Genomic DNA, 21,381 nt, shown 5'->3' on the forward strand with positions numbered 1-21,381 from the left:
TAACTATAGTTATATGTAGAGTTCATTTCTATTTGTATCTATTTGGGACACTTCTGTCTCTTGTGTTTGAACGCCCATGTCTTTCTCCAACTCTGAACAATTTTCGGCTGTAATTTCTCTAATTATCTGTGCCTATGGTTTGTATCCCAGCAATTCTTGTATCCCATGGGTTCTTAGGTTTGGTCTTTTGACCACGTCACCAGGGTTTTGAAAGACGTGCTTAGAGTCTTGTACTTTTTCCCCACCGTTTGTCTCAATACAATATTTTCTCAGTTTTATTCTCCATCTCTTCTAATCTGTGTTCCTCTGTTTCGTCTAACCCACTAGAGATGTTTGCCACTTTGTTTTTATTTGATGAGGGTTTTCTCTTCCCAAACATATCCTTTTCAAAATATAAATTTTCTTGCAACATTTTGCTCATGTTGCTGAAATTCTCATTCATGTTGCTGACTTCATCATCTAATTTATTAATTGACTTCCTTACTTCACTTTAATATTTTTTTTATTTTATTGCAATGGTGTTTTGTCTGTATGTATGTCTGTGTGAGGGTGTCAGATCTTGGAGTTACAGACAATTGTGAGATGCCATGTGGGTGCTGGGAATTGAACCTGGGTTCTCTGGAAGTGCTCTTAACCTCTGAGCCATCTCTCCAGCTCGACTTCCTTACTTCATTTCTTTGTTTGTTTGTTTGCTTGCTTTTGACACAGGTTCTTATGCAGCCTAAGCTGGTCTTGGACTCATTTTATAGTCAAGGGTGACCCTGAATTTATGATTCTTCTGCTGTCACCCTCTCAGTCCTCGATTATAGTCTTATAGCACCTTACATGCTTTTTTCAATGATTTATTTTTATTTTATGCACATTAATGTTTTAGATAGGCAAAGCAAGCCCTCTCTAGATTCTTTTTTTTTTTTTATTAATTTACTTTTTAAAATTTTATGTTCCTTGGTGTTTTGCCTGTGTGTCTGTGAGAGAGTGTCAGATTCCCTGGAGCTGGAGTTACAGACGGTTCTGAGCTGCAGTGTAAGGGCTGAGACTTGAACCCAGGTCCTCTTAGCCAGGACGCTTAACTGTGGAGCCATCCTTCCAGCCCCACCCATACGTGCTTTTACATTGGCTGAGGGGTGAAGGCTAGAGCTTAGTGCGTGCTAGGCGAGCATTTAGACAACTGAGTCTATGCCATCAACTGGGTGTTCTAGTCTATTGAGGCCATCCACCATTTTGAAAACTGGTTGTTTTTGTTGTGGTTGTGGGTATTTTGAGGTAAGATCTCACCATGTAGCTGGCTTTGAGTTTGTAGCAATCCCGCTTTAGCCCCTCGAGTGCCGGCTTTATACAAGTAGACCGCTGAGGTTTTTGTACAGCGCGTCTACAATTTCATTACCTTTGAATTCATGCTGTGGCAGATTTCAGCACCAACACGCTGCTTTCCACTAGAAACAGAACTAAAGCATGAGTCACCCGTCAAATCAAAACTGCATCCCCGCAGTGGGATGGCAGGAAGGTGTAATCAAACTGTCCTGGTGTGTGTTGAGTTGCATGAGGCTTGTGGGGGGTGTGGGGGGGAATCACAGGCTTTGATACCAATAGCTAGAGCTCAACACAAAATGTTTTCTTTGTTTTTTTGTTTTGTTTTTTTTTTTAATTGTTGTTTTGGATGCGATGTAATTTTTTTTTTTTTGTACCAGATAAGAACATGGCCGTTAAAAGAAAAATAAAAACCACAATATGCAGAGACAAAATGCAGCTGAGTTTAATGGCCCCCAGCACTGAACTTTGTTCTTCTCCTGGGTCCTGGCGGGTGGGGGGGACTGAAGCAAAGGCAGCAGCAGTTGCTTTTCTTAGCAAATTTGTTTGAGACGGGTTCATAGATAGCCCAGGCTGTCCTTAAACTTAATTTGTGGCCAAGGATAACCTTTAACTCCTGATCCTCTTGTCTCCACCTCTAGAGTACTGGGATGACCTGCGTTTGCTTAGCTTGTTAAATGCAGATTTTTTTTTTTTTTAGTGTGAGAGAGAGCATGCATGATGGTGTGTGTGTATGTGTGTGTGTGCGTGCACGTGCGCGCGCGCCTGATTGTGTGCATGTGTGCCCTTGTGTAAGGGCCAGCAGACAAGCTCGGTTGCCACCCTCCGCCTCCCTTGAGACGGGCTCTCTCATTGCCCCGGAGTTCACCAATTAGGTTAGACTGGCTGGCTAGTGAGCCCAGGGAACCTGCTGTCTCCGTCTCCACTGACTGACGGCTAATTTCAGTTGTAAGCTTGACTACATCTAGAACCAATAAAACCCACAATGCTGGGAACACCATGAGGGACTTTCTTCGTTTTTTTTTTCCCCTCTTGTGAGCTTGAGGCAGCATCTCACTGTGCATAGTCCTTAGCTGTCCTGGAACTCATGCGCCGGGCACATCAAGCCGCCTAAGGGCTAAATGCCTCCTCTTTCAGGATAATGGGATCCAGAGAGAGGCAACGGAGTCCAAGTCAGACACAGCCTCCACTCCAGTCCTTAGGGGACCCACTTGAGGACCAAGTTAGCCCGTCAGCTTCCTGTGTGCAGGGAACCTAATGAGGCGTTTTGTTAATCGTGTTATTTGAAGTAGGAAAAGCCATCCTAAATCTGAGCCGCCTCTTCTAGTGGCAGCCCACACACAGGGAGGACGTGGGGGAAAGAAACGTGCTTTCGGCGCGCTTGCCCTCACTTTCTCTGGCAAGTTCATCTATCCTGTTCCTGTGGCCGGTATAAAATCCAGCTTCTTTGGGATTCCAATGCAGACGGAAAACCTGCAACTCTCTGGGAATCCTCCAGGACTTTAGTGTTGACTGGGGAAACCGAGACGTCCAGCTTTGTGGACCAAACAACTGGAATATTATGCCTTTCCATAGGCAGGCAGCCATTGCTAGGCTACTCGGACCACAGCCTGTGAGACAGGCTAATAAATCCTGTATGTGTGTGTATGTATGAATATATATGTATTTATTTATTTATTTATTGATCCAGTCAGTTCCATTCCTTTAGCTAATACACTGACTGACATTTCTGTGTGAGTTCTTGGGGCTTGAACACAGGTCCTCCTGAATGCAAAGCAAAAGCTTTCACTAACTGAACCATCTCCACAGCCCTAATTATTTTCACGAATGTTTTGATGCAAGTATGGCACTGTACGTCTGTGATCCCCGACCTGGGGAGGCAGAGGTTGGTGGGTCAAGAATTTAGGGGCGTCTTGGGGTACGAGGAGTCTTCGTCACACACAAAAGTTTTGGTAGGGACTGGGGATAGGATAGTTGGTATTATACAAGTACTTGCTCTGGCATGGATGATGTCATGGACTGGATGCCACCACCACCCCCGGCCATGGGGGGAGAGGGGCTTGAAAAATGTAGTATTTTGAGCTGACTAAAGGCATCAAAATAAATGATATTAGAGGAAACAAATGTTAAAGGCTCTTCATGTGTCCCCTTGTCATCACGTATGCAGGTCCTTCCTTGTCTTCTACCCTGAGTTCCTCTTTCCTGGTGTTGGAACTTGTGTCTGCCTCATGTCTGCCCAGTTTTTCTTGGAACTATGTCAGTTCTTTATAAAGTATTAAAGGGTGGGGGTGGTAATGTGTGGAAGCCCCGAGTTTCAGCCCTTCCTAGGCTACTGCTGAGCAGCTCCCAAAGCTCAAGGCGGCGTCTGGGTCAGTGCTGTCCTGCAGAACTTGGGGTGATGACGGACACAGTCGGTAGCTGCATCACTCACAGCAATAGCCACTGGCTACTGGTGACTGTCGAGTACCTGGCATGTGGCCAGAGTAGCCAAGTGAATTCTCTTTTTTTAAATTAGCATAGAAAGTAATAGGTTTTTATTATAGCATTTTTACACATAAATACCATTATATCTTTTCTTTTTCTGGTTGTCCCATTTCCTGTGTACCCCCTCTCCCCACTGATTCCCTTCCTTCCCCAGGTGCCCCCTCCTCATCTGCTTTCTTCTGACTCTTCTTCATTTTTGTCTTTGTCCTCTTTTTCTTCTTCTTCTTCTCCTCCTCTGCCATCGTTTCTGTTTGGTTTTGAGACAAGGTCTCATTATGTAACCCTGACTGGCCTAGGACTCACTATGTAAACCAGGCTGGCCTCAAACTCACAGGGACCCACTTGCCTCTACCACTTGAATCCTGGATCAAATCACGCGCTACCACACCTGGCTGTGATTCTTCTTCTTCTTCTTCCTCCTCCCTCTTCTTCTGTTGGTTTTTGTTTGTTTGTTTGTTTTTGCTTGAGACAGGGTTTCTCTTTGTGTAGTCCTGTTGTCCTGGAACTCACTTTGTAGACCAGGCTGGCCTTGAACTCACAGAGATCCACATGACTCTGCTTCCCAAGTGCTGGGATAAAAGGCATGCGCCACCACATCAGGCTTATGATCCTGCCTTTTAAGTTTCTGTATAAATTGTTTAAAGCTGCACTGGTTGAATTCTTTATAAGGAATCTTTCGCTCCATTTATGTCTTCCACAGGCAGAGGGCAGTTCATTTGAGCCGTATAAATTTAGTTTAAAAAACACTCAATAGGGCTATGAAAGAATTTTTAAAAATTGGTACAGAAATGATTAAAAACAAAACAAAACAACAACAACAAAAAACAAAACAAAACAAAAAAAAAAACGAACAAGCAAACACCCTGACGTCTAATTGCATAGATTCCACTTGAAAGTCACAGTGGTTGAGTATGAAAATGGGAGCAGTGGGCAATGAAAAGAAGCCACTTAGCACGAAGCAGTGATGGTTCACCCCAGCCAAACTGAGGCAATACAAAGGTGTGCTGAGGGTCACTCCATTCGGGTTTGGGCTCTCACAGTGCTCTGCAGGGTTCAGCACATCTGTGAACTCTTCGGGGGGCTTCTTGGTGGAGGAGTAATTCATTTCTACTGTTCACTTGTCTGCATAGAAGCCGAGCGATTCCTGGCTGCTCCCGCTACTGCTCTTCAGAAATCCCAAGTGTGTGACCAAGAGCATCACGGAAGTGCTCTCTCTGTAAAGGTCTTTTCTCCTATGAGCAGACACAAGAACCAAGCCTTGTTTCAGCTCCCGAGTACCCACAAGATTTGCAAAGATCAGCAGGGAAACAGACGACGCTGGAGCACTGACCATGCTGCCTGTTTATGAGTTTGCCTCTTGGGGAGCTCCACTCTGGCGCGGAGCTCCCCCTCCCCCACACTGGTGCTGAGCTGACAGGTGGGTGAAGCACTGAGCTTGAAACTCAGCCTGAAGATGCCCCCAGCCTGGTGTAGTCTGGGGTTTTTGCAGTAAAGCTATTCTCTTCATGTATGACAGGGCCATTGTGAAGCCGAGTGGCTGTAGTCACCTACAGAATCTCTTGGTTGGAAGTCATGGTGATGAAATCCATAAACAAGCGATGAGAGCCGGGTCTACGGCAGTGGCAGTGGGGGTGGTTGACCCATCAGAAGACTTTCACCTGAGACTCCAGCTGTGCCTGTCTCCTGCCCTACTGTGCCCTCATACTGGAGCAGAGGAAGTGGCAGGTTACTAGGGAGTTAGGATCACATCACTGGCAGTTTTGCAGTCACCCTGGTCCTGCAAATAACAACAGTAAACTCTTAGGCTCACCAAGCTGAGCTTGGACAGACTCGTTTGGTCTGTTGGCACGCTACCTCAGGTAAATGGATATTTCCTTACTTTTCCCCCAGGAAAGGTAACATAACAGGTGTAAACAAGCTTGCCATTTTTTTTTTCTTTTTGTCATCATGGTATTCATTGAATAAAACAAAGTCAGATTTAGAAACACTATTCAGTAGTTATGTGACACTAGTTGATGTTTTCAGGAAGAAAAATGTTTGTTATTGTCTTTTCCAACTGACTATGTCATTATGAACCTGCTTTAATGTAGAGGCAACCTATTAGCACAGGAGAAAAAATATGTAGACATGTTCATTTGTAGAAACTCACAGAAACAGCAGATTAGATTTTATGGGGTGTACTGCAGGTTACTGTTCTGCAATGTTCTTGACTTGGGTCTCTATAATATTTTTTATTTAAATTTAAAACATTTTTTATATCATTTAAAAAATGAATTATGGGCCAGCAAGAGTGCTCTGTGGGAGCTGGCTACCAAGCCTGACAACCTAAATCCAATCCTCAGAATCCACATAACAGAGGAGAGAAGCAACTCTGGAAAGCTGTTTTCTGACCTCCCTAGATACATTGTGGCATCCAAACTATGTACACAAGTATAATATAAATAAAATATTTAAAACTGTCACTTTTAAGATTCCATATGATGGTTATTTCCCCGACCACTGGAACTTTACAGTTTCAGGTAACAAAAGATAAAAATAAAAACATCGAAGACTAAATCTACTGATATGTACATACTGAACACGTTTAATGACCACAGCCATTAGCAAGCCCTGATGTCACCTCTTTGGTTCAGAACCTCACTCTCTGGGACTTCCCAGTTGTCCACAACGAGCGTATGGATGATGCCTTCTCTGCTCTTCCCACTGCTGACAGCCTTTATGTAACAGTTATGGCTCCCAACACTGAAGTGTGTTTCAGTCCTGTCTTCTACAAACACACCCTAGGACAGCAGAGAAGGAGGCCATCAGCACTGCAGAAACCTCTCTGTCTGAGTGGTGATGTCTTTTAAAAGTGCGTTATAATGAAGTAACGTGTTGGTAAAACGTTAAGCGCCATGTACTCAGAGTTTAAAGCTTGCGTTTGCATGCTTTTATGCTTCTGTTAGAAATTCAAAGTTTCTTTCCTCATATTCATTAATTGTTTTGATTTTTGAAGCAGGGTCTTATTCTGTAGCCAAGTTTAGGCTAAGACAGAACTCACTGTGTAGCCCAGGCTGACCTTAGTCTCCTGATCCTCTTGCCTCTACATCCTTAATCCTGTCTTTACAACAACCATGATACAAGTACTCTTATTATGCCCACTTTATAGAGGAGAAAACTGAGGCACATGAATTGAAAGTGCTACTCTGCGAGGACAGTGTTCCCAACCAGCTTAAAATCTGCTTCCTTTGGGGTATATATAATGTAATTTATAATAAAACGCACATGTAGTAACTAAAACTAGACACCACTAAATCTACCGAGTACTTGAAATGTGTCTCCTTAGAAATGAAATTCATACCCTCTGTTTAAAACATATAACTGATCTGAAACCTATGGTGAACCTATGAAGGTACAGAACTCACTAATAACTTCCTTTGTTGATTACTTATTAAATTATAAGTCTTTCCTTTTGCTTTCAGCAATAGGGTCTTATACCCAGGGGTAGGGTGCACACCTGTAATCCCAGTACAATCAGAGGCAGGAGGATCTCTGTAAATTCAGCGCCAGCCTGGTCTACAAAGCAAGTCCAGGACAGCCGGGGCTACAGCGAGAAACCCTGTCTCAAAAAACAAACAAACAAACGAAAGAAAGAAAGAAATAGGGTCTTATTCTGTAGCCCAGGCTGACCCATTATTATATGTAATTGTTATTAACTATGCAATCCAGGCTGGCCTGGAACCCATGGTAATCCTCCTTGCCTCAGTGCTCCAGTGTTCTCCCAACCAAATGTTGGGATTATAGATAGGAGTCTCTGTCCTTGGCTTAACAATCTTGATAAATTGATTTTAATTAAACATATTACAATTAATTAACTTTATTGTTTAAATTAAGTCTCATTTTAACTTTTTTTTTAGCATATTTGCTAAATACTCATGGAGACTTAATGCTCATGGCTTACATTATATTTCCGCTGAACAGCACTAATCTCCAGAAAGAAGAGGGGAACAAAACATCAAAGAGCCTTAGAGGAAGAGAGCCTTAGAGAAGAGTTTCTCAACCTGTGGGTTGCGACCCTCAGTCTGGGTTGCATGCTTTTCACAGTGGTGGCCTAAGACTATCGGAAAACATAGACGTTTACATTGTGATACATACCAGTAGTAAAATTACAGTTATGAAGGAGCAACAAACATAATAATATGGTTGGGGGGGGTCACCACAACCTGAGGAACTGTATTAAAGGGTCGCAGCATTAGGAAGGTTGAGAGGGCTTTAGACGATGGTAGAAAAAAAAAACATGCCAGCAAACAAGGAAACCACAACCAGTGTCTTAACGCTCATCTATGGACAGGCCAGGGTGCTCACTTAGCATGTATAACACATTGGAATTGATTTTTGAAAACTCAAACAAAATACACACACACCCCAACCCCCATCCATCCCCTTACTGGGAGCGTCACAGAGGCCAAACAGACAGAGCTCTTGAAGGAGAAGGGAGATGGACTGAACACTGGCCCAGACATATCTTTGGGTGCAGAGATCCCCGCCCCCTCTTTAATGAGCCTTTGGAGGGCAGAGCAAGGGTTAGTCACACAATCCTTGTAAATTGCTTCTTGGCTATTTGACGAGCATAATTTTGGTGATACCCCTTAGGGGTAAAAATGCAAATGAGAAGCCCACAGGGGGCCGGAGCACTTTACTGTAGGTGTCTCCAGACTGGGGCAGGTTGCTGCCATCGCCATGCTAGCCACACTGCTTAGCAACTAGGCTATAGTTGGGGGGGGGGGGGGAGAGAGAGAGAGAGAGAGAGAGAGATTCTAAAGAGCAGTTTTCCATGCTGGTTTTCTGCCAGTTACCAAGGAACAAAGGCACAGCAGATGAACACAATTTTTACCTTATTTAAAACCACTTTCTCCTCAGTGGTTGATATGGAACCCAGAAGCCTACACATGTTAGGTGTGCGCTCTGCTCAAGCACTGAACAACACTGTTAGCCCTCAAAAGCACATCCTCAATACCGATATACAACGTTCTTTTCCTTTACACCACAGAATTCCTTGAGACTTGGAGGGAACGTGGTGGCAGTTCTGACTCTCTGTCTAGAGGCTTGGGGGGTGGACATGGAGGAGAAGGACGACTAGGCCTGGTGCTAGGCCTACAGTGGGTACCTGACCCCATGCATGATAATGACTGATCTTCTGTAGGGGCCACATGGGCCTGGAGAGTTCTCTGGAATTACCAAAGCTTTACCAAAGCTTCTGTGAGCAGGTTTATTCCAGGGAAGGACTTAAGTTCTGGAGATAAAACCTGAGTGACTAGGTTACATCCGCCAGGCTTAAGAAATGAAAACGTTTTTATAATCCCAGCACCAGGGACGTAGAGGTGGGCAGATCTTTGGGAGTTCAAGGTTAGCCTGGTCTACAGAGCGAGTTCCAGGACAGTCAGAGCTGTTACACAGAGAAACCCTGCCTCTAAAACAAACAAACATCAAAAACAATAATAAAATAAAAATAAAAACAAAACACCTCACTTTTAGGTTAAAATCCATGTGCTTTGAGTATGTAAAACCTTCCTGCCCAAGTGTAATCTGTGGTCAGCAGCAATGGCAGCACAGAGGGGTGAAGGCTCATACTTGTAAATCATCAGTTCTCAGGGGCCTGCTCCACATGATTTCTAGAGGAACAAACAAAAAGGACCCCAGCTCTTGGGGGAGGAGCTTTTTAAACACGAGTACTTCTCAGGATGAAAGCCTAGCCAGGAAGAGGCCTGGTGGAATGTGTGGCTGTGCCAGCTCAGACTACAGATTGTTTCCAAACTCTCACTGCCCCCAAGGACTGTCTGGCAAAGATTTTAGAGCATAGAGTAAAGCATCATTGCTATGCCTTTTGGTTTTGCTAAGATAACTTTGGTTAGTTACAATAATCACCAGAATTAGAACTTGGCCGTGATGGCTCAGCACTTGCAAACCCAAGGCGGAGTAGGCTGAGGCAAGAGGGTTGAGATTGAGGTTAGCCCACGATACACAGGAGAAAAGAAGGACTAGGAAATGCAGCAACCTCTGGTCACGCATACACATGCGCAGGAATGGCTAACTTACCACGGTCTCTATTATTTTTCCATTGCACCATACGTCCATAGTATTTTTTTCTGTAAAAATAACAACATTTAAATGTTATAATTCTATATTCGGAGTTAACATCTTATATTTATTTTCATTTGTATGTGTACAGGTGTTTTGCTCGCATCTATGTCCATGTACCACATGTGTGCCAGGGGTCCACAGAGGCCAGAAGACGGTGCCAGATCCCCCCGGAGCTCTCTACCTCAAAGACAGAAAGAAAAACCTGGGAATGATGGCACACAGCTATGGCCTGAGCACTCAGGAGGTAGAAGCCGGAGGATGGCTTGGAACGCTGATCCTCTTGTCTGCACCTCTCTGGGCTTACAGCCATGCACCATAATAAACCCATTTGTTTGTGCTGTGGTAGAAGTAAAGGCGTCCTGAATGCTAGGCAAGCACTCCATCGAATGAACTGCAATCCCAGGGCATTCTATTCTCCCTCTCCTGTCCCCCTTCTTCTAAAACAGGGTCTTACTGTGTTGTACAGGCTGTCCTGGAGCTTATTGTGTACATCAAGCTGACCTCACACTTGGCAACCGACACTTCCACTTCCTCCTCTAGAGTAGAATGATTATAGGCAATGAGCTACCACTCCTGGATCAATAAGCCTTTTTCATTAAAAAAAAAAAAAGTTGTGCCAGAGTGGTGGTGCATACCTTTAAACCCAGCAGTTAGGAGGCAGAGACATGTGGATCTCTGTGAGTTCAAGGTCAGCCTGGTCTACAAAAGGAGTCTAGGTCAGCCAGGGCTATTACACAGAGAAAAACCTATGTCAACCCCCCCCCCCCAAAAAAAAAAAAAAAAACAAAAAACAAAAACTGCATTGCTATGCCTTTAATCTTTACGGTAATGTACCTGGGAGTGAGAGGCAGGAGGATTTCTGTGAGTTTGAAGTCAGCCAGGATGACACAGTGGGACCCTGTCTCAAAGGGGTGGAGGTCACTGAAGAGATGGCCCAGCAGTAAAGAACAGTTGCTATTGGAGAGGACCCAGGTTTATTCCCCAGCACCCAGATGGTGGATTTTAACTCTAGTTCTAGAAGATCTGGTGCCCTCTTCTGGTCTCAGCAGGCACCAGGCATGCAAGGAACACACATACATACATGTAGACATACAAACACATAAAAAGTAAAAATGGATAAATAAACCTTTTAAAAAGACTCTCAGTTTAACATCACTGCCACAGTGATATCTAATACTTTGTATGTTAATGTATGAGTTTTTAAGAATAAAAAAAAGCTATTTGCTATCATTCAGTTTAACAGTAGACTAGAAATGTCTGGATGTTTATATATTCTGTGTCTGATACACTAACTGCTATTTTTTGAGATAGTTAATAAGTATTATCTAAATAAATGAATCAGAGAATTAACATGATCATAATGAATTCACTTTAGTGATGGAAGTAGTAAGGCTAACCAGAAGCAAGGAGGCTAGCCAAAAACTATCAACTGGCTGAGTGCAGTGGTGCACACTCAGGGAGGCAGAGACAGGCCCATCTCTGTGAGTTTGAGGCCAGCCTGGTCTACAAAGTGAGCCCAGGACAGCCAAAGCTACAGAGAGAAACAAAAAACAAACAAAACAAAACAAAAACCCATGAGAAACAAAACTATTGGATAGGAGAGGTGGATCTGTGGGTAAAAAAAAAAATCACTATGGAAGCATGGGAACTTGAGTTGGAGTCCCTGGAACCCATGTAAAGTTCAGATAGGTCTGTAGTCTCAGTCCTGCTATGGTGAGACGGTAGACAGAGCCAGGAAAATCCCCTAAAGCTTGTGGACTAGCTAGCCTGCTGTATCAGTAGCAACCAATAGATGCTGTCTCAAACAAGGTAGGAAGCAAGAACCAACAGCTGATGCTGTCCTCTGACCTCTAGCCTAGGCACCACAGAGTGCTCACACTCAAGAGCACGCATTTTTACATTTATGCATACTTTATACACACAAGATAGACAATGCATCTACATGCGTCCTAGTTAACTTCAGCTGTCAAGTTGACACAACCTATAGTCATCTGCGGGAGCCTCAGTTAAAGAATTTCCTAGATCAGACTGGCCTGTGGCCAGGTCTGGGACAGGTTGTCTTGTTTATGGTCAGTGCAGAAGAAAAGAGGGCTGAGGGAGCAAGCCTGCAAGCAGTGCTCCTCATGATTCCTGCCTCCAGGTTCCTGCCTCCAGGTTCCTGCCTCCAGATTCCTGCCTCCAGGTTCCTGCCTCCAGATTCCTGCCTTGAGTTCTTGCCATCACTTTTCTCAAGATGGACTGTAACCTGTAAGCTAAAAGAAACCCTTTCTTCCTCCTGTTGTTTTGGGGTCACAGTTTTGATCACAACCAAAAAAAAATGAGGACAACATTAAAAAAAAAAAAAACACAAAACTTCGATCTCTGGAATTGATGGTTTTTATCTAATGAAGCCATATACTTATTACCTACAAAACAAAAATCTTACCTTATTAATAAACCTTAAGTTTCTAAATTTTTTTCTTTTCTTTTTTTTTTTTGAGACAGGTCCTGGCTGTTCTAGAACTCTCTATATAGACCAAGCTGGCCTCAAACTCACAGAGCTCTCCTGCCTGTCTCCTAAGTGCTGGAATTCAGGAATGGCTGGGTTTTGCATATGTTTTTTGGTATGTATGTCCACATACTTAGTGCCCTAGGAAGTTGAGGATGGCAAATCCCTGGAGATAGAGGTAAGGTGGTTGTGAGCGACCAGGTGCGGGTGCTGGAATCTAAGCTCTGAGAGAGCAGTGTGTGCTCCTCAGTGATGAGCCATTTCTCCAGCCCCGGTTCCTGCTCTTCTGTGTTCCTGCCGCCTCCACCTTGCAGCTTTGAGATGGTTCACAATTTTACAATAGTGATAGTACTGAAACTAGCTCTTGTCCATAGAAATGCAAATGAATGAATCTCATTTGGAAGTGGACTAAGTCTCTGCTGAGATAGTTTTCCATCTGTGTGCAAATCCAAGTCAGCATTTCTGAGCACCCAAGTATATATGTACAAATAAAATTACATGTGCACACATGTATGCCTGTGTGTCTATGTTGGGGTTGGGGTTGGGGTTGTTCTGTTTTTCATTTGTTTGTTTGTTGGTTGGTATGTTTTTGCCTTTGCTTTCGTCTTGGTACTGGGGAGCAAAACCAGGGCTTTGCACGTGCCTGGCAGGTGCTGTACCACTGGCCTAGATCTTCAGCTCTGTGTTTGTTCTGAAAAAGCCAGGTGTGGTGGTGCATGTCTTTAATCCCAGCACTTGGGAGGCAGAGGCAGGGGAATCTCTGAGGCCAGCCTGGTCTACAGAGTGAGCTCCAGGAGAGCAAGGATTACACCCTATCTCAAAAAAAAAAAAAAAAAAAATCCTCTTTCCTTGTTAAATCATGAGTGAGATAAAAGATTTTCTCACATGTTTATGTACAAATAAGTTGTTCTCCTGCCAAACAAAACCCTTTGAGGGTTGAATGATGACCTGCTCACATGGATGCATAAGAAAGAAAAGACTCTTGCATTCTCTCTCTCACTCAGATCTCCCACTTAACTCGATAGAGGGAATAATTAAATAGCCACTACAACAATCTAGTACTGCAAAAGGAAACAAAAAAAGAAAAAGCGAAAAAATCTAATATGGCCTGCATAGTGTTACAGAGGGGCAAGTGGAACACAGTCTTCCACCTAACCAAGAAGTGACCTCCAACTGACAGTTACTTGCAAAGAAAAAAAAATCAGTTTCACTGATTTTTCAGCAGTAGAGGACCAATTCAAACATACTCAGTGATGGTTTTGAAGATTTTTTCTTCTCATACTGCTTTGTCTGGGCCCTTCCTTCCTTCCTTCCTTCCTTCCTTCCTTCCTTCCTTCCTTCTTTCTTCTTTCTTTTTTCTTTCTTTTCTTTTTCTTTCTTTCTTTCTTTCTTCCTTTCTTTCCTTCTAACTGTCCTTTTGCTTGTATAGTACAGTTCCCAATTTTGTGGTTTTTTTTTTTTTTTTTTATTGATTTTGTTTGTGTGTTTCTCTCTGTGTGTGTTTCTTGTGACTTTTTCCAATTTTTAAATTCTGGTTTGTTTGTTTATTTACCTGTTTGCTTTCTTTCTTTTTTTTTTTTAACCTGTTTGTTTTCTAAGGAGATAAAGCATGGAGTTAGATGGGTGGGGAGGATCTGAATCATCTGGGAGAAGATGATGAGAGAGGGGAAGTTATGTTCAGAATATATTTTATAAATTTTCTTTCTTTCTTTCTTTTTTTTTTTTTTTTTTTGACATGGTTTCTCCGTGTAGCCTTGGCTGTTTCTGGACCCACTTTGTAGACCAGGCTGGCCTTTGAATGCACAGAGATCCACCTGTCTCTGCCTCCCCGAGTCCTGGGATTACAGGCGTACACCACCGTGCCTGGCTTATTTTATTAATTTTCAATTAAAAAATATAATTCATTTCACAGAAACAGCTCCTACTTACCCAAAACAATCCTAAAGTGCTCACCATCCAAGTGCAATATCCAGGTATTGGTCATTTTTGATCTGTTCTCTATATACTTCTTGAAGCTTTTCCCTTCAATGTCTAGAGTATATTTAAAAACATAACCTTTGCCAGAGAGTATATGTATGGTAGCTTTGGTTTTTGAAGGTCCAACACAGAAGGTTTCCTTCCCCACTAACTGGAACATCCACTCTTTTCTTATCTCTTCCTAGATGATAAAATAAAACAGGTTAAAATGTACAAATGGAGGGAATTTTAATATTTAACATTTAAGAAATAAAAACTTTAAGGTGATTATGTTGTTAAATAAGAATGGCACTCATAGGCTCATATGTTTGAAAGTTTAGTTACCAGAAAGTGGAACTATTTGAAAAAAATTATGAGGATTAGGAGGCGTGGCCTTGTTGGAGGAAGTGCATCATTGGGGGCGGGTTTTGAGGTTTTAAAAGCCCCTGCCAGTCCCAATAACTCTCTCTCTCTCTCTCCCTCTCTCTCTCTCTCTCTCACTCTCACTGCTGCCTGTCTTCTTTACATATGAAAAAGCTACATAGATAAAACCAAGCTTCAGGGCTGAAGAGATGGCTCAGTGGTTATGAGCACTAGGTGCTCTTCCAGAGGAATCAGGTTCAATTCCCAGCACCCATATGGCTGTTTCAGCTGGCTGTAACTGCAGGCTCAGAGGTTCTCATGCCCTATTCTGTCTTCAGAGGCACATGTGTGGCACACCCACATGCATACAGGCAAAAACATCTTTACTTACATATAAAAAAATAAATAATAAAAGCCTAAGAAAGCAAGCTTCAACGGGTGTGGTGGCATACACTTTTAACCCCAAGCCCTGGGAAAGCAGAGGCAGGAGGATCTCTGTGAGTTTGAGGCCAGATCTATCTACATAGCAAATCACAGAACAGCCAGGGCTACATAGACTGACCCTGTCTCAGAGAGACAAAGGAAAGAAACAGAGAGGGAGCATCTCTGTGTCATAGTTTACAAAGTCATAGTATGTTTTCCTACCTTCCTATCCACATATACAATGCGTTTTCCTGATGTGGTCCCATGTTCAAATTCAATCTTGTGGACTCCATCACTTAATGCAACGTCCCAGATAGCTACAACATCTTTCATTTTCCACGGCCTATAAAGGGAACAAAGAGAATTAAAAAAAAAAAAAAAAAAAGGAACCATTAAAATGGGCTAAGACAGTAATAGAATAGCTATTAATCTTCCCAAGATGAAAATAAGGGTACTATGTATTCCAGGATGGCTTCAACTTACTACGCAAACCTGATGGTCTAGGTTTGATCCTTGGAACCCATGTAAGTGTGAAAGGAGAGAAAGGGCTCCATGAGGTTGTTTTCTGGCCCCCACATGTGCTTCATAATATACGCCCGAATACATAGTCACATATCACGTGTGAATTTGTGATGGGTGTGTTCTTTATTTATTCACAGCCATGTTCTTTCGTGATAAATGTCAGCCTTTAGCTTCTCAAGTCATTGCCTATGTAAACCTACTTTTGAAGGTGCTTTTCCTAGGCAGGCATGGTGGCACATATCTGCAATTCCAGCATCTGGGGAGGCAGAGGCAGGAGGACATCAGGAGTTCAAGGTTGTCTTCTGCTGCATTGAGGCCACATGAGACCCTGTCTGAATCAAACCAAGCCAAACCAAACCGAAAAGAACTGAACCAAACCAAGCCAAACCAAACCGAAAAGAACTGAACCAAACCAAGCCAAACCAAACCCAAACCAAACCAAACCGGCTAATGGCTTCCCTGGCGAGTAGCAGTGGTTTTTGGTGACAACTGATATAGCGGGTAGTGGCCCTGCCTTCTCGGCAAGGGAGACCTAACATCACTGTGCTGCGTGACATCCTGAGACTGTTGCTGGTCACCTGGTATAGCCTTCCTACCACATGTGAGAGGGATGAGTGCTCCACGCTCAGCCCCAGTGTCCCGGCCCCCGCTGGGTGGGATCTGCAAACCCCAAGAGTGCGAGGTTGGCAAAGTGTTCCCTGTCCAGTGCAGATCTGGGCGTTCTGTCTGTTTCCTCTGCATTCAGATACATTTGGAGATGTTGGGGGGAAGGGGAGAACGCCCCTGAGTTTGGATATTTGCTACTCTGGAATGAACTGCTAAGGGGACCGTGGGAACCTACCTGACCCACAGGCCACGGAGTTCATTGAGACCACAAGTGGCTTCCGGTACAGGACGGAAAGAACCAGTTTTAATGGCAGGAATGAAAAAGAGACTCCAGCTGTAACCCACCACCCTTTCACCTGGCAGGCACCCATAACAGACGATAAGAAAGACCTTTCTGTTGTCAGTTCTTTAAAAACAAACAAACAAAACTTTCTAATTCCCTTCCCTTTTAAATGCAGTAGCTTTAAGTGTATTTCTTTAAAACCATATAATAATTGAAACAAACAATCAGCTAGGGCCTTGTGCATGCCAGGCAGGTACTCTACCACTAAGGTATGTTTCCAGCCCATTTTGGGGTGTTTGTTTGAGATGGGGGGGGAGTGTCTCACTCACTTTCAAAGATTTTTAGACCAGCCTTACTCTACGGTCCAGACTGGACTCAGCTTCCTCGGTGCTGGATTACAGATGGAAGCCACTTTCCTGGCTTTGTTTTTTCAGCCTTTTATGTTTTCATCTTATTATTTCTCTTGCTTTCTTTCTGTTTGTTTTTTTTTTTTTAATCTTTTATTTATTTATGTGTGTGTGAGTGCATGTGCAAAAGTGTGTCTGTGGGGGGGGAGAGTTGCTTGTCAAGTGTTTTCTGTGACTCTCTATTTCTTTGAGACAGGGTCTCTCCCTGAACTTGGGTCTTGTGTTTTCTTATCTATGTTGGGAGCCAGCAAACCCTAGATACCTTCCTGTTTCTGCTAGGCTCAGAGATTGGGTTAAAGGCATGTGACAGATGCCTGGCTTGTAACCTGGGTTTAGGGATCTGAACTCTGGTTCTCATGGCTATGCAAGTGCTCTCCAGTCCTATTGTTATAAAGGTGACAGATAGGCATGGATATAATAGAGTGAGGGACTTCAGCACACAACTCTCATCAGCAGGGAGATCATCCAGACTATAAAGCATGACACTTCAGAGTTAAAATGCATCATGGATAAAACGGACTCCAGAGACGCTTATAAATGATTTCGTTCAACATCTGTGGAGTACATTTTCTTCTCAGTAGCCCACAGACTTTCTTTAAAAAAAAACATTTTTTAAGAAACACATCTTAACTAATACAACAAAATTAAGTAGCTGCTTTTTATTATATCATATGCCAGTGGAGTAAACTAGAAATAAGAGGCAAGGCAAATAGGAATACATAAAGGATGATCAATATACTCTTGTTAATATTATTTTTGGAGACAAAGTCTTACCATCTGCAGCCCAGGTTGTCCTAGAACTTACCACATAGCATTCCTCCTGACTCAAACTCCCCTGGGACTACCAGGCATGAGCTACCATATCTGGCTAACGGGTGCAGTCTTGAATATGTATGTAATGGGTCATTGGTGAGCTAAAGAAGAAAGACATATGTCAAGTATGCCTAGACACCACCACTCGGAAGGCAGTTAAGAGCATCTGCTGCTTTTGTACAGGACCCAGATTTGGTTCCCAGCCCCCACGTGGTGGCTCACACCCCGCTGATGTCCTGACTTCTGTGGTCATCAGGCATGCACATAAATACACAGATATACATGCAGGCAAAAGACACATGCACATAAGATAAAATGAAGAGATCTAAACAAAAATTGTAAAAAAGAATTGACAGATGGGATTTGTGATATTCAAAAGCTCTGCATTGGAAATGATGCATCAGGGAAAGAGGTAACATACAGACTAGAGGGGAATATTTATCAGAACTTCACCCAACAGAGGAGTAATATACAGAATATATTAAGTTTTCAATAAAAGAGAGCGAGAGGAAGGAAGGAAGGAAAGGAAAATAATAATGATTGGCAATTGACCCTATTGTTGGGGGGGATGGGGAGATGGCTCAAAGGTTAAGATCACTGTCTGCTCTTCCAGAGGTTCTGAGTTCAATTCCTAGCAACTACTTGGCAGCTCACAACCATCTATAACTGGATCTGATGCTCTCTTCTGTCATGCAGGCATACATGCAAACAGAGTGTTCATATGTATAGATAAATACATCTTTATAAAAAAAAAAAAGAACCTGTTTTTGGGAATGTAAGATAATGCAGACAACTATGGAAATCAGTATGGAGGTACTTAAGTAAACTAAAAATAAAATTACCATATGGCATGATTAATCAATTACATACTTGAAGAAATCTAATTCAGCATAAGCTAGACATACCTATACACCCATGTTTGTTTGGACACCTTGTGCAATAGTCAAGATAGGAAATAAGCCTAAGTGGCGACAAACATGTAAATGGGTAAAGAAAACAAAGGCCATATAAACACAATGGAATATTATCTGTCCATGAAGAACGCAATCATGCTTTTTACTGGACAATGGATAGAACTGAAAATAAACATGCTGAGGCAACGAAATCACACCTGGAAAGACATACGTTACATCTTTTCTTTCATGTTGAATCTAAATTTAAAAAAAAAAGCAAAATAAACACAACAACAACAAAACAAGGCACAGAAGTAGGAACTATTTGGGAAAAGGAACCAGACCAGCAGACACTAATGGATGGGCGTGCACGGGGGTGGGCTGGGGGTGGCTGTCGTGGGGAATGGACGGTCAAAGCATTAATATCCACTGCTAGAGTCTTTAGGGTAGCATAACTCGTTAAAACCACAGGGAAGCAAGTTGCCTGGTCAGATGCTACTGAGGTCCGGCCATGGCCGCCACAGATGGGTGGCTTCAGGCTGACCCCTGCTCCCCAACCTGGGCTGTGGCCTCACTTGTGCTATAGTGGCCTATGGACCACCTTTGCAAAGCAGCGTGTTGGATCTGATTCCTTAGACTGCAAGGCCTTGCTCCTGCAGCAAGCTTGGGGACCGGAAGCTCTGGAGCATGCGCATGGGAACAGTACAGGTTACCATCTACCGCCCTCAGTTCATTACCCTACCGGAGTAGCTGTCTAACCTGATGCTTAGTTCTCTGCACAAGCCTTCCTCAGCCTGTACCCCAAACATCAAACAAGTCCTGCCCTTTGAGCAACGCCCAACAACAAACGTTGCTAAGAGCCATCCTCACAGAGTGCCTGGCTCCGTTGTTGGGGTGGACTTGGTGGGCAAAAACTCAGGACCCGTGCTGCCCTGAAGCCTAAGGAAGGTAAACCTGCTCATGACATTGGTTCTCTAAACCCACATTCTGGTGTCCCTTCCTTTTTCTCTGCCTTGTGATACTAGAGATGTCTCGTAAATTTCCCAGAGTGGCTTTGAGCTTACACTGTAACCCAGACAGACCTCAAACTTGCAATTCTCTAGAACCCAATCCTTTACTTCCTTAAAGACCCAAACTCCTTAAAGTGTTTGTCCTAAGTGTGTCTGCCTCGGGGAGGCAGACGTAAAATTTTCTCTCCCATCTTTACACAGCCGCCTCTAGAATCATCCCTCTTGACAAAACTCATTTCAGTGATGGGCATATCTAGAGCCAGGCAGAACAGGATTTTGTTCCAAAACATCCACCCGGTGGGAGAGGCAGATGGACCCAGTCACACTCTTATAAAAACACTGATCCCATTCTTGAAGGCAGAACCCCCAACGACCTCCTTACCTCCTAAAGGCCCACCTCTTAACACTTGTGTTGGAAGCCAGGTTCCAACACAGAAATTTTGAAAGGACACGAGCATTCAGACCACCTTGACCCTCAGAACTTCTATGCCCTCAGAAGCCCTCAGTCCCTTCACCTGTGTCTGCCCTGTTGTTGGACCTACTCCCTGGGGACACCTCATTGCTTTGGTAAGGTGGCTGGCTGGTTAATTAGAAAAAAAATTAACAGACACACAAAAAAACAGCCCAAACAACTTCAGAAACATCTTCAGAATGTCCTAGACTCCTATACCAATATTTTGGGGGTGTATTTTAGCAAACAAAATGATACAAACAACCGACTTACAAGATACTGATTTTTGGCTCAGGATTCCAGAGGTGCCAGTCTCCTGTGGCAGGGTTGACATGGTGGATGGGAGCACTTCTCACCATGGTCCCCAGAAAGCAGAGCAGGCAGTTCATGAACATCATGACAGACCTAGAGGCAGAGGGAAGAGGGTACAGGAAGAGGCCAGAGCAAGACAGCATCCAAGGACATGCTCCCAGTAACCTACTTCCTCTAACTAGCTCCATTTCTTACTTTTCACCCCCTGCTGATAAAGCCATAATATACCGTGAATCATCAAGGGATTATACCATTTATTAGGTCAGAGTCCTCTTGATCTACTCTGGAAGCACCATCACACTGAGAATTGCTGCATTAATTCTCTAGGCATTTCTCATTCCAGTCAAGCTGACAGTGAAGATTAACCAACACAGAGAAGACGGGGCTTAGGAATATTTAAGGACAGGGCAGGGGAGAAAAGTGATTAAGGGTTAGGAAGTAATTGGTGGTTTAAGTGTTCATGATCAAACTTTAACAATTACAGTGAGCCAAATGTCAGCTCTGAAATTGGTGATTTTAAAAATCAGTTAAAAGCAAGCAACTAGGAGTACATGAAGTATGTTAAGTCTAGAGAGTTTAGTCTGGAATTAAGAACAGGCAGGACAGGTTAAGACGAAGAATTTGTTCAGTTTTCCTTGGTTTCCTAGGATGCAGGAAGAGGGTGCCATCTTGGATAGGCAAAACAAGCACTCTCTAGATTTTTTAATTATTAATTTTTAATTTTATGTCCATTGCAGTTTTGCCTGTTAGGTCTGTGTGAGGCTGTCAGGTTCCCTGGAACTGGAGTTACAGACAGTTGTGAGAGGTGTTGGGAATTGAACCCATATCCTCTGGAAGAGCAGACAGTGCTCTTAACCACTGAGCCACCTCTACACCCCCCTCTCTAGATTCTTAATCTTCAGGCACCTTAATCTTGGGCTTCTCAGGCAGAACAAAAAACAA

The 21,381-nt window shown here is 43.3% G+C and overlaps 1 protein-coding gene across 1 annotated transcript; it reads right to left on the reverse strand.

The window, feature by feature from the left end:
• Positions 1-6,392: 6,392 nt before the first annotated feature.
• Positions 6,393-15,475, reverse strand: LOC129692989 (fas apoptotic inhibitory molecule 1-like). The gene is made up of 4 exons (XM_055629504.1): positions 15,365-15,475; positions 14,330-14,558; positions 9,868-9,917; positions 6,393-6,572 (listed from the first exon to the last, which is right to left on the reverse strand). The coding sequence occupies exons 1-4, from the start codon at positions 15,473-15,475 to the stop codon at positions 6,393-6,395; spliced, it is 570 nt and encodes a 189-aa protein (XP_055485479.1).
• Positions 15,476-21,381: the final 5,906 nt, after the last annotated feature.

This window comes from Psammomys obesus, unplaced genomic scaffold (assembly GCF_907164565.1).
Source record: "Psammomys obesus unplaced genomic scaffold, mPsaObe1.curated_primary_1811, whole genome shotgun sequence".
Classification (NCBI taxonomy): domain Eukaryota; kingdom Metazoa; phylum Chordata; class Mammalia; order Rodentia; family Muridae; genus Psammomys; species Psammomys obesus.